This window comes from Pristiophorus japonicus, chromosome 15 (genome assembly GCF_044704955.1).
Source record: "Pristiophorus japonicus isolate sPriJap1 chromosome 15, sPriJap1.hap1, whole genome shotgun sequence".
NCBI classification, from domain to species: Eukaryota; Metazoa; Chordata; class Chondrichthyes; family Pristiophoridae; genus Pristiophorus; species Pristiophorus japonicus.
In genome coordinates this window covers 177,677,855-177,690,863 of record NC_091991.1, presented here as the reverse complement: position 1 = coordinate 177,690,863, position 13,009 = coordinate 177,677,855, and the positions used below count along the sequence as shown (strand labels likewise).

Below are 13,009 nucleotides of genomic sequence, written 5' to 3'. Positions count from 1 at the left end.
ACTGTTCACAACATTAGTGTCATATTTGACCCTGAAATGAGCTTTCGACCACATATCCATGGCATAACGAAGACTGCCTATTTCTACCTCCGTAACATTGCCCGTCTCCGCCACTGCCTCAGCTCATCTGCTGCTGAAACCCTTTGTTACCTCTAGATTTGATTCTTTCAACGCACTCCTGGTTGGCCTCCCACATTCTACCCTACGTAAACTTGAGGTCATCCAAAACTTGGCTGCCCGTGTCCCAACTCGCACCAAGTCCCGCTCACCCATCACTCCTGTGCTCGCTGACCTACATTGGCTCCTGGTTAAGCAACCCCTTGATTTCAAAATTCTCATCCTTGTTTTCAAATCCCTCCATGGCCTTGGCCCCGCCTATTTCTGAATTTATCTCAGCCCCACAACCCTCGCCCCCCCCCTCCCAACACACACATCAGCACTCCTCAAATTCTGCCCTCTTGAACATCCTTGATTATAATCACTCGACCATCGGTGGCTGTACCTTCAGCTGCCTAGGCCTTAAGCTCTGGAACTCCCTCCCTAAATCACTCTGTCTCTCTACCTCTCTTTCCATCTTTTAAGACGCTCCTTAAAACCTACTTCTTGGACCAAGCTTTTGGTCATCTGCCCTAATTTTTTCTTGTGTAGTTCGGTGTTAATTTTGTCTTCTAACACTCCCGTGAAGCGCCGTGGGACATTTTACTACGTTAAAGGCGCTATATAAATACAAGTTGCACTATGTGGTAAATTGTAAAGAAGTTCTCTTTGACTGCATTTCTAATGTCGCTGTTCATACTGACCAGAGCAATTCTTCTCTCTCCCTTTTTCTGGCAATATGTCTTAATCCCTGTCTTAGAAGAGTGCACCTATTATCCTCAAGTGCTCTGTCCATTTCTCGTACCACCATCAATATGGTATTAATGAGTGAGATTATCAACTTTGTGGCAAAGTAAGATGAGTTTTTTGTGCTGACTTGAATCCAATGGGACTTGGATTGAAGATACCCGAAACTTATTTCACTTATTTCAAGGTGCAGTCCACCTTCATCCTATCGATCTGAAATTTAGACTCTGATCTCACTGGCGAAGGGAAAGTGTGCTGCACCATCCAGTTCTCAGAGTGAATGTTTTTGCCTTGAAGTGAACTTGTGCTGGTTTGAACTTGTGGTTTAGAATAACTTCAGCTCCTAATGTCCGAGTGAGGAATGAAAGACACCACAATATCCTAAACTAATCCTGTCCTCTGCAAACAGGGAGATGGAAGATAACAATTCACTGCTCAAGGAAGAAATGGGAAGTCTTCGCAAAAAGCTTGAACGTCTTGAGAAGTTACAGGAAGAGAAGGTTGCTTTGGAGCTGGAGAAAGAGGTTTATATTTGTTCCTTTAAATTTACGGTGGTTTTTGTAACCTATAGCTCCATCTAGTGGACTACTGTGGTAATGCAATTGCTCATTTGTATATAATAAAAAGGTCAGGTCACCTGACAAGTTCCAGAGCTGAAGCCATCTTGTAAAGTGTGTGTTTATGTCGTAGAGAACATACCACAGTTTTTTTTCCCCCCATATCCCAGATAATAAAAGTTGTCATGACGTGGTCAGGTGAAATGGGCCAAATTGTTTGCTCTGAGACCATAAGACATTCCCTCCCATTTACCTATACCGTTGATGGATTTGAGTTATGCCAGCACTTGGGGTCTAATATAAAACCAGGTATGAGAGGCTTTTAAGTTATGAAGCGAGACTAGAGAAAGTGGGGTTCTTTTCATCATAACAAAAAAGGATAAGCAGAGAACTGATGGAGGTGCTCAAAATTCTGAAGCACTTTGAAGTAAATTGGGAACTATTTCCAGTGGTAACTAGAGGGTGTACATTTTAAGGTATTCGCTAACAGAACAGAGGATGGAAGAAAAATTTGAATACATAGAATGGCTCACCAGAAACCGTGATGGAAGCAGAATCTCTACTAGCTTTTAAAAAGGAATTGGATAAATATTTGAAAAGGTAAAATGTAAAAGGGTATGGGGAAGGGTACTGGGACCAGTTGGATAACGCTTGGAGAGTTGGTGCAGTTGTGATGGGCCAAAAGGCCTCTTTCTCTGCTGTAAAATTCTACAATTCTATTCTACTTAATTTCTTTTTAATTTTAAGCCATTTAACCAAGCAACGATTTTCAGGTTACGCTACATTAAGCATTATTTTTCTTCTTTTAGAAATTGCTGGCAAAATTGAGAAGTTGGGAGAATGTGGAACAAACCTCAGGACTAAATATCCGGTAAGGTTCTGCAACAAATATTTAACTTTTTAAAAAAAAAAAGAAAGGCAGTTGACAGCATTCGTAACCTTTTTGTGTTTTGCTCCTTTTACTTTGTCTGCTGCCTGTGTTGTGTATCTCCCATATGAACATTCACCACTGTGCTTTCTACTGTGTTAAATGAGGCTGAACAGACTCCATAGTGCAGTGTCTGTTCCATCTATTATGTGTCGAACAGTTGAGATTTGACAACTGGTATCTTGCTGTTGCAGAATGCAAAGTCAACTTAAGATTTCAGGATAATCTGACTCCACTAACTGTCTCGTACTGGTTGTGTTGTATCACCACTGTAGTTGCTCACATGTGGCCCTTTGACATTATCAGTTGAGAAATGCATTGAAATAAAAACAGAGAATGTCGTGTTTGTACAGCCGGTCCATCGGCCTCAAAGAGGAAAGGCAGTGTTTCAACTGGCGTACTCTACCAGTTCTATGGATAGGTTCATGTTTTGGGTGGACCAACCTTTTCTCTTGCAGAGGCTGTGCACTTGCATCCAACGTGTTCTATTTTAATTTCTCATCCAGCATTTGTTTTTCCTTTTTAACCTCTAACATCTTAAGGAAGTGGCCCTCGAAATAGTGGATGCATTGGTGATCATTTTTCAACAGTCTATCGACTCTGGATCAGTTCCTATGGACTGCAGGGTAGCTAATGTAACACCATTTTTTAAAAAGGGAGGGAGACAGAAAGCGGGTAATTATAGACCGGTTAGCCTGACATCAGTAGTGGGGAAAATGTTGGAATCAATTATTAAGGATGAAATAGCAGTGCATTTGGAAAGCATTGACAGGATCGGTCCAAGTCAACATGGATTTATGAAAGGGACATCATGCTTGACAAATCTTCTGGAATTTTTTGAGGATGTAACTGGTAGAGTGGACAAGGGAGAACCAGTGGATGTGGTGTATTTGGACTTTCAAAGGCTTTTGACAAGGTCCCTCAAGAGATTGGTGTGCAAAATCAAAGCACATGGTATTGGGGGTAATATACTGACGTGGATAGAGAACTGGTTGGCAGACTGGAAGCAGAGTGTCTGGATAAATGGGTCCTTTTCAGAATGACAAGCAGTGACTAGTGGAGTGCCGCAGGGCTCAGTGCTGGGACCCCAGCTCTTTACAATATACATCAATGATTTGGATGAAGGAATTGAGTGTAATATCTCCAAGTTTGCAGATGACACTAAACTGGGTGGTGTTGTGAGCTGTGAGGGGGGACGCTAGGAGGCTGCAGGGTGACTTGGACAGGTTAGGTGAGTGGGCAAATGCATGGCAGATGCAATATAATGTGGATAAATGTGAGGTTATCCATTTTGGGGGCAAAAACGCGAAGATAGAATATTACCTGAATGGCGGCAGATTAGGAAAAAGGGAGGTGCAACGAGACCTGGGTGTCATGGTTCATCGGTCATTGAAAGTTGGCATACAGATACAGCAGGCGGTGAAGAAGGCAAATGGTATGTTGGCCTTCATAGCTAGAGGATTTGAGTATAGGAGCAGGGAGGTCTTACTGCAGTTGTACAGGGCCTTGGTGAGGCCTCACCTGGAATATTGTGTTCAGTTTTGGTCTCCTAATCTGAGGAAGGACGTTCTTGCTATTGAGGGAGTACAGCGAAGGTTCACCAGACTGATTCCCGGGATGGCTGAGCTGTCATATGCGGAGAGACTGGATCAACTGGGGCTTTATACATTGGAGTTTAGAAGAATGAGAGTTGGATCTCATAGAAACGTATAAGATTCTGACGGGACTGGACAGGTTAGATGCGGGTAGAATGTTCCAGAACCAGGGGACACAGTCTTAGGATAAGGGGTAGGCCATTTAGGACTGAGATGATATACATAGATGACCTGGAAGAGGGGACAGAGTGTAGTGTAACAACATTTGCAGATGACACAAAGATTAGTGGGAAAGCGGGTTGTGTAGAGGACACAGAAAGGCTGCAAAGAGATTTAGATAGGTTAAGCGAATGGGCTAAGGATTGGCAGATGGAATACAATGTCGGAAAGTGTGAGGTCATCCACCTTGGGGGGGAAAAAAAAACAGTAAAAGGGAATATTATTTGAATGGGGAGAAATTACCACATGCTGCTTTGCAGAGGGACCTGGGGGTCCTTGTGCATGAATCCCAAAAAGTTAGTTTGCAGGTGCAGCAGGTAATCAGGAAGGCGAATGGAATGTTGGCCTTCATTGTGAGAGGGATGGAGTACAAAAGCAGGGAGATCCTTCTGCAACTGTATAGGGTATTGGTGAGGCCGCACCTGGAGTACTGCGTGCAGTTTTGGTCACCTTACTTAAGGAAGGATATACTAGCTTTGGAGGGGGTACAGAGACGATTCACTAGGCTGATTCCGGTGATGAGGGGGTTACCTTATGATGATAGATTGAGTAGACTGGGTCTTTACTCGTTGGAGTTCAGAAGGATGAGGGGTGATCTTATAGAAACATTTAAAATAATGAAAGGGATAGACAAGATAGAGGCAGAGAGGTTGTTTCCATTGGTCGGGGAGACTAGAACTAGGGGGCACAGCCTCAAAATACGGGGGAGCCAATTTAAAACCGAGTTGAGAAGGAATTTCTTCTCCCAGAGGGTTGTGAATCTGTGGAATTCTCTGCCCAAGGAAGCAGTTGAGGCTAGCTCATTGAATGTATTCAAGGCTCAGATAGATAGATTTTTAACCAATAAGGGAATTAAGGGTTACGGGGAGCGGGCGGGTAAGTGGAGCTGAGTCCACGGCCAGATCAGCCATGATCTTGTTGAATGGCGGAGCAGGCTCGAGGGGCTAGATGGCCTACTCCTGTTCCTAATTCTTATGTTATGATGAGGAGAAACTTCTTTACTCAGAGAGTTGTTAACCTATGGAATTCCCTGCCACATAGAGTTGTTGATGCCAGTTCATTGGATATGTTCAAGAGGGAGTTAGATGTGGCCCTTACGGCTAAGGGGATCAAGGGGTATGGAGAGAAAGCAGGAAATGGGTACTGAGGGAATGATCAGCCATGATCTTATTGAATGGTGGTGCAGGCTCGAAGGGCCGAATGGCCTACTCCTGCACCTATTTTCTATGTTTCTATCATCATCATAGGCAGTCCTTCGAAATCGAGGAAGACTTGATTTCACTCTAAAAGTGAGTTCTCAGGTGGCTGTACAGTCCAATACGGGAATGACAGCCTCTGTCACAGGTAGGACAGGCAGTAGTTGGAAGAAAGGGTGGGTGGGGAGTCTGGTTTGCCGCATGCTCCTTCTGCTGCCTGCGCTTGGTTTCTGCATGCTCTCGGTGACTAGACTCGAGGTGCTCAGCGCCCTCCCGGATGCTCTTCCTCCACTTAAGGCGGTCTTTGGCCAGGGATTCTTAGGTGTTTGTGGGGATGTTGCACTTTATGAAGGAGGATTTGAGGATGTCCTTGAAACATTTCCTCTGCCCACCTGGGGCTCGCTTGCCGTGTAGGAGTTCCGAGTAGAGCACTTGCTTTGGGAGTCTTGTGTCGGGCATGCAGACAATATGTCCTCTCTAATGAGGTTGATTTATCAACAGTTTTTCCTGAAGGTTAGATCTGCACCAACATGACTGTTCGTTTTGTTGCAATTTATATTGGGTATAGCAGCTAGTGATTCAACTCCTGAATTTGTCATCTGCATAGTTAGACAATAGAATATGGATTTCCTTTATCATGTTTTTTTTTGTGTGATTAAAAATAACCATAAACTGCCTAAAGCTTTGTTACTTGTGCGTGGTGGTCTATCTCGCACATTGGACCATTAAAAACAAGCGTGGGGAAGTGTTTCTGTGAAACTACTTAAATCACTTTTAATTGCGAAATCTGTATGAGGAGCCAGTATTAATAGTACAGGACATCACCAAGGTTGAAAAGAGTGGGAAAGAAAAGTAGATAAATAGAGGAAAAGTAATTAGTTAAATTGGGAATCTCTTGTGAAGAAGATGGGAGGAGAAACTGAGACAGTAAGAGAAGGGGGCTAAGTTCCAATGTTAATGCAACAACCTGAAAGGGAATTGGTGGAGTATTTTATATCCTAGATTGAAGACATTATGTGTCAATAGCGTGGGAGTAACATTTTTAATTCCATCTTTTAGAGTGCCACATGAGTAGTAATTGTGGTTCGGTGCATTGTAAATACTTATTAATACTTTAATTGTGTTCAATGAGTGAGCGGTTCTCCAAGTGAGCTGATCAGTCTGAATTTAAGAATTATCCATTAGATAAACCGTCAAAGAAATTTAATTCAATTTATACAAGTTAAGATGCCAGCTGGTTTCTCTTTGGGTATGGCGGAAGTGTCTGTGAACTCAGAATTTGAAAGTAATTCTTCAATAGAGAATGAGGTGGTGCTATCAAGATTCAATTTTTTCATGTTCTTATTTCTCCCCTTAACCCGCGCCCCTGGCCTGCTTGCAATGACATTGAAACAAAAAGCTTAACCCGCCAGTAGCTATTTGCAAAACTTCTCTGCCACCGACAGCTGAAGCTGTAAGTTAGACTAAAGAGCAGACATAAAAGAGTAACTTGCTTTACAACAACTTGCATTTATATAGCGTCTTTAAAGTAGTAAAAAGTCCCAAGGCGTTTCACAGGAGCGTTGTCAAACAAAATTTGTCACTGAGCTATATAAGGAGGCATTAGCACAAGTAAACAAAAGCTTGGTCAAAGAGGTAGGTTTTAAGGAGCTTTTTAAAAGGAGGAGAGAGAGGCGGAGAGGTTTAGAGAGTGAATTCCAGAGCTTGGGGCCCAGGCAGCTGAAGATACGGCCGCCAATGATGGCGCAATGAAAATCGGGGATGCACAAGAGGTCAGAATTGGAGGAACATAGAGATCTTGGAGGTCCGTAGAGCTAGAGGAGGTTTCAGAGATTGGGAGGGATGAAGCCATGGAGGGATTTGAAAACCACAATGAAAATGTCAAAATAGAGGCATTGTTAGAATGGGAGTCAATGTAGGTCAGCAAGCACGGAAGTGATGGGTGAATAGGACAAGGTGTGAGTTAGCCGTGTCTCAGTGGGTAGCACTCTCGCCTCTGAGTCAGAAGGTTGTGGGTTCAAGTCCCACTCCAGAGCATAAAAAAATCTAGGCTGACACTCCAGTGCAGTGCTGACGGAGTGCTGCACTGTCTGAATTGCCATCTTTCGGATGAGACGCTAAACCGAGGCCCCGTTTGTTCTCTCAAGTGGACATAAAAGATCCCACGGCACTATTTAAAAGAAAAACAGGGGCGTTCTCCCCGGTGTCCTGGCCAATATTTATCCCTCAATCAACATAATAATAACCAGATAATCTTTTTTTTTATCACATTGCTGTTTGTGGGAGCATGCTGTAGGAAAATTAGCTGTCACGCTTCCTACATTACAACAGTGATTAAACTTCGAAAAGTAATTAATTAGCTGTAAAGTGATTTGAGATGTCCTGAGGTCATGAAAAGCGCTATATAAATGCAAGTCTTTCTTCCTTTAGCATGTGGGTAGTGGTGTTTTGAATGGACTCAAGTTTACGGTGCTGTATCGATGTGCAGTGCTATAGAAGGTTGCGTGTGGCCCTCCACAGTTGCTCTCCACAGTATCAGATCTTGGCTGGAATATTGACGAGAGCTGGGCTTGCTCCCTATTCTCTATCTTCTCCCATCTCAAAAAGAAGGGGCAGAAAAATTGGCAGGAATCACCCAGGAGAGTCTTGTGAAGTTCTAAATTCCCAGTGACGCAGTGGGTTTGAGGGAGACCTACTCTGGGGAATTGTGTCTAACTTGATGGACAGCATTCCTTAAGTTAGAGGGGGGAAAAATTAGTCAGGATTCCTGCTCCTGACTGATACCAAGTGGCCCCTGCTGTAACCTGACTGCGTACAGATATTGGGTGAGGATAGGATTGGGCGTTACGGCGATTTCCTTTCCTTCCCCCAAAGATTGAATAACCTGCTGGCACTCTTGTCCAGGCTCACACCTGAACAGTGGCCACTTGGGTAAGGTTCTGGAGGACTGCCAGCTCCCTGGAATTGCACCCTGTTAAGAAAAAGAAAAGAATTAAAGGGGCAAATGTTGGAGAGGATGAAGAAACCTGTGAACAACTTGGATATTGATGATGTCATGTCCTTGTGAGCATTTGAGGGACGTGTATTTGAATCTCTGCACAAACTATAATTCATTATAAACTTTGTTGAGAACTTGACATTTAGAAAAATACTATGTTTGAGCTAAACTCTGACCCTTGAGCCCATGTTTCTGTTCAGACGGTAGAAGGAAGCATAGTCAATTCTTGTAGCAAATAACCTGTTTTCTACAAAATTGTGGTCATTTATCATCAGTATTCCCTAAACCGATCCTGTACTGTAATATTAGTGCACTATATGCGTTAATGGATTTATGCACCCGTGTGATGGTTTGGGACTGGGGAAGCTTTTGTGGGTTTAGGACTGGACTGTGTTATGATTAGTACTTGCATGCTCTGCCTGGTCCAAAATTAGAATAATGCAGTGATATTTTTATAACTTGTGTTTGAAAACAGGAAGTGCTACCTTAAAGCAGACAAGAAAGTTAAATTTTCTCCAGTACGCCCTCGGATAGGTTTACCAAGGGGGACTGTTGATGTGTTGATACACATCTGAAAAGAAAGACTTGGATTTATCTAGCGCCTTTCATGACCACCGGACATCTCAAAGCGCCTAACAGCCACTGAAATACTTTTGGAGTGTGATCACTGTTGTAATGTGCGAAACATGGCAGCCAAGCTCCCACAAACAGCAATGTGATAATGACCGGATAATCTTTTTTTGTTATGTTGATTGAGGGATAAATATTGGCCAGGTCACCGGGGGATAACTCCCCTGCTCTTCTTCGAAATCGTGCCATGGGATCTTTTACATCCACCTGAGCGAGCAGATGGAGCCTCGGTTTAACGTCTCATCCGAAAGACGGCACCTCAAACAGTGCAGCGCTGCCTCAGTGTCATCTTAGATTTTGTGTTCAAGTACATGGAGTGGGACTTGAACCTACAACCTTCGCCCGAGGTTGGACGGTCTGGCTATTAAGAATCGACAGTAACCCTCATTGTTGCAGCACTCCTCACAGAGTAAATGGCTGTATGGGAATACTTTACAAAGGGAAGAGGTGGACACTGAGCAAGGCCTGAAGGAATTTGGGTAGGGATGATCAAAGGTATGATCAGAGAGATGGGTTTTGTAGGTAGCTTTAGAAAGTAAAAAAGAAAGACACATTTATATAGTGCTGTTCATGGCCTCAGGACGTCCCAAAGCGCTTTACAGCGTGGAGGCCCTGACCTGCGTGAGAACACCATCGGCAGGTCGGGGCCATAAAAGGAGCGGAGGTGCGGTGCCCGGGAGCAGCGTGGAGGCGTACCACTTCAGGGAACAACGTGAGCTGCGAAGAGTGACGTCATCAAGATCCAAGTCGGTGATTGGAGCGTGGGCAGATACAGCAGGAGCGGCGAGAAACTGGAGGGATGTGATCGGGTCCAGGAGAGGTGTGAGTTCAGGGTCAGGGACCCAGGGGCAGCACAGGCCAGCCCACACTGTGATATGTGTGCGCACTAGGTCCGTGCAGCAAAGCAGGTCTCCAGTCGTCTTGGATAACCCTTGCCACTGGACCAAGACCTAGCTCTGTCAAGCCCGTGTGGTGGCTGGTGTGTAATGGTCACCACACGTTTTAAAAAAAAAAAAAAAAAAATTCCACGCGCAGGCATCTTCCACCCTGCAGGATATAGTTCAGGACCTGGAATATTAGGTTCTTCATTGAAACACCTGTGAACTCATCCTTTTTTGGCGTGGAAGCAAGTCATCCTCATTTTGACGGACTGCCTATGATGATTATTGAAATGTGGCCACTGGGGTACTGGAGCCAAGTGTCAGACAATTTGTGCACAGCAAGCTCCCACAAACGCCAATGAGATAACGACCAAATAATCTGTTTTAGTGATGTTGGTTGAGGAATAAATATTGGCCAGGACACCATTGTTTGAAATTGTGCAGTGGGATCTTTTGCATACATCCAGTTTAACATCTCATCCGAAAGACGGCACCTCCGACAGTCCAGCACTCCCTCGGTATCGTACTGGAGTGTCAGCCTGGATTTTGTGCTTAAGTTTCTGGAGTGGGATTTCAACTCACAACCTTTTGACTTCGAGGCGAGAGAACTATCAATAAGCATCATAGTAGGGAAAGTAGTAAGGTAGTGATTCTGGAAAGGAATTTCAGAGGGCGAGAGCACATTGGATTCCCACTGATGGTGGAGCAGAGATTGAAGGTGCAGGACGGGAAATAAAATATGTTTTCCACAATAGAGTGGGGCGAGCCCATGGATCAGTTTGAAGACTCCATGGGCTCGATTTTCTGGGGGCAGGGAACCAGTGTAGTCGGGAGAGGATGGGAATGATGGATGCGCTGAACTTGTGCGGCTGACGCCCTGGGCTGCAAAATTCTGGATTGGCCAAAATTTCTGCAAGGTCAGAGGTGGCGGAAGGCATTTTGAGAGAATTATTCCTTGAGGCGATGAAGGTGTGGTTGGGGGCTTGTGTAGCAGAATATGTGAGAGTGGGTCACTTGAGCGTGCAGAACTGGCCTTGGGATATAATGGGATGAGTAAGGACTGGATGTGGTTAACAAATGGCTTGGATTTTCCTCATTCTCTTTCAACAAAGGCATCAGCAATTGAGCTCGATTTGCTGCAGTGCTAATTTGGTGCAGCAGGGGGCAGTGTTGTCATTGTGGCAGAGTGAGTGTTCCTGCAGCCCTGTCTGGCTCCAGAGGCCTCGCTCTTTGGCTCATTAGCAATGTTTTTTTTATATATATTTCTGTTTACTGCCTAACTGTAATAGACAGCATATGTAGTGCAATTGACGTTCACTTAAATTAGTGAAAACTTTAAATGCAGCTGCTTCTGATACAGAACACTTGCAATTTGGAGCACGTGTATAGCTTTTGCAGCATTCATGATGCGTGTTACATGTTGTGTCATAGAACTCCAGCAAGTATCAGTTGACTTTACTTTCCCCGCTGCGGCTGCAGTATAATGAAGTTGCTTTCATGTTGGGCTATGGCCCGAGTTGCTTTTACGCTCAGACGCAAGACTCACACAGGTAGCTGCAGCATGGGGTTTGGAGGCCAGGAAGACGTGGTTAGAAATGGGGTCTTTCTGACCATTAGCCGTTGCAAATTAGGCGCATTTGCTTTCGAGTTGCGACCAGCTGTGTGAGACACTCACGTCGGATACAAAAATCAGCTGAATATCCTTGTAAAATGCCATTTTCATATATGTTGTATGTTAAAAGGAAGAACTTGGGGTGGGGGCTGAAATTGAAGTTCCATGGTGAAATTATAGTTTGATTTTGATGTTTTTGTTTTTCGTACAGCTGCTGCATTGTTTAAACCTACCATAAAGGAGTTAAATGCTGGGCCTTATCTAGCAGTGTACTTCCACCATTGGGTTATCTCATGATATCCCACCGGAGTTTAGCCTCCACATGCACCTGATGGATGATGTGCAATAGATAAGCAGCAATATCCCAATGAGGTTTCAGTCTATTACAGAGATTGATGGATGATGTATAATAGATGGCTGGCAATATCCCAGTGAGGTTTTTGGCCTATATCTGAGTCTGATGAATGATATGTGCTAGCTATCCAACAGAATTGCATTGGGATTTTAGCCTGTGTCTGAGCTTAAATGATGAGATATTTTAGGTAATGTACAATATTCGTACATAGTTTGTGCTTGCTCCTCAGCTTGAAGGATGATGATCTGCTATAGAAGTTGTTTCTCCTCTCCCCTACCCTCACTCAGTGTTTTCTACATTTTCAGAAGTTCTTGTGCCACACACCATTGAGTGTAGGCAGGTGGCCTGCTCGCAGGGTTTGTCTGTATTGCAACTACATCCTTACCCATTTCCAATTTTTCCCCTGAGTTCCTGGGGTACACATGACCTCCTGGTACCTTGCTCAACTGGCTGTACAAGTGAGTCTTAATTGCAAGGGGGCTATTAGACCATGATGCCATAACAATTAAGTCTGGATTCTGTTCATCCGGGGAGTTGCCAGATAGTTGATCAGGAACCCTGCTTTTTCCACTCCCTAGCTTGGGGATGGTGCAAGCCCGTAATCTACCAGATTTACTGCTTGATTTCATAATTTACCACGGATCTGGACCTACTCCTGAGCTACAGGAGTTCAAAAATATAAAAGAGTGGTGTTTAGAGGAAAGAAGCTGGGTTGTTTTTGGCAGCTGAGACACACCAGGGATAATTAGCTTAGAGAGAAAGAGGTTGGACAGGTGGTGCCTGGGACCCAGACCAACAACAAAATAGTGACTCAGCACAAAGGAGCAGTTTGTAGTTCACTTCACAATGCCACCAAATGGCCAAAGCCTGCAAATGTCGGCAGACAAAGTGACCTTTTTCACCAGACGTATTGCATACAATTTACAGCACAGAAATGGGCTATTTGGTCCAACTGATCTATGCCGGTGTCTGTGCTCCATGCGAGCCTCAACCTACCCAACTTCATCTAATGCTATCAGCATAACTGTCTAATCCTTTCTCCCTCGTGTTTATCCAGCTTCCCCTTAAATGCATTTAAGCTATTCATCTTAATAAGAACATAAGAAATAGGAGCAGGAGTAGGCCCCTTGAGCCTGCTCCGCCATTCAATACGATCATGGCTGATCCAATCATGGACTCGGGTCCACTTCCCTGC

At 44.2% G+C, this 13,009-nt stretch overlaps 1 protein-coding gene across 1 annotated transcript in view; it reads left to right on the top strand.

Moving 5' to 3' along the window:
* The window catches only part of mad1l1 (mitotic arrest deficient 1 like 1), a 614,071-nt gene that overhangs the window by 30,515 nt on the left and 570,547 nt on the right, over positions 1 to 13,009 (top strand). Inside the window, exons 8-9 of the mRNA XM_070856648.1 lie at positions 1,253 to 1,367; positions 2,210 to 2,271. Of these exons, the coding sequence (XP_070712749.1) occupies positions 1,253 to 1,367; positions 2,210 to 2,271 (177 nt within the window). The remainder of the gene's footprint in view (positions 1 to 1,252; positions 1,368 to 2,209; positions 2,272 to 13,009) is intronic.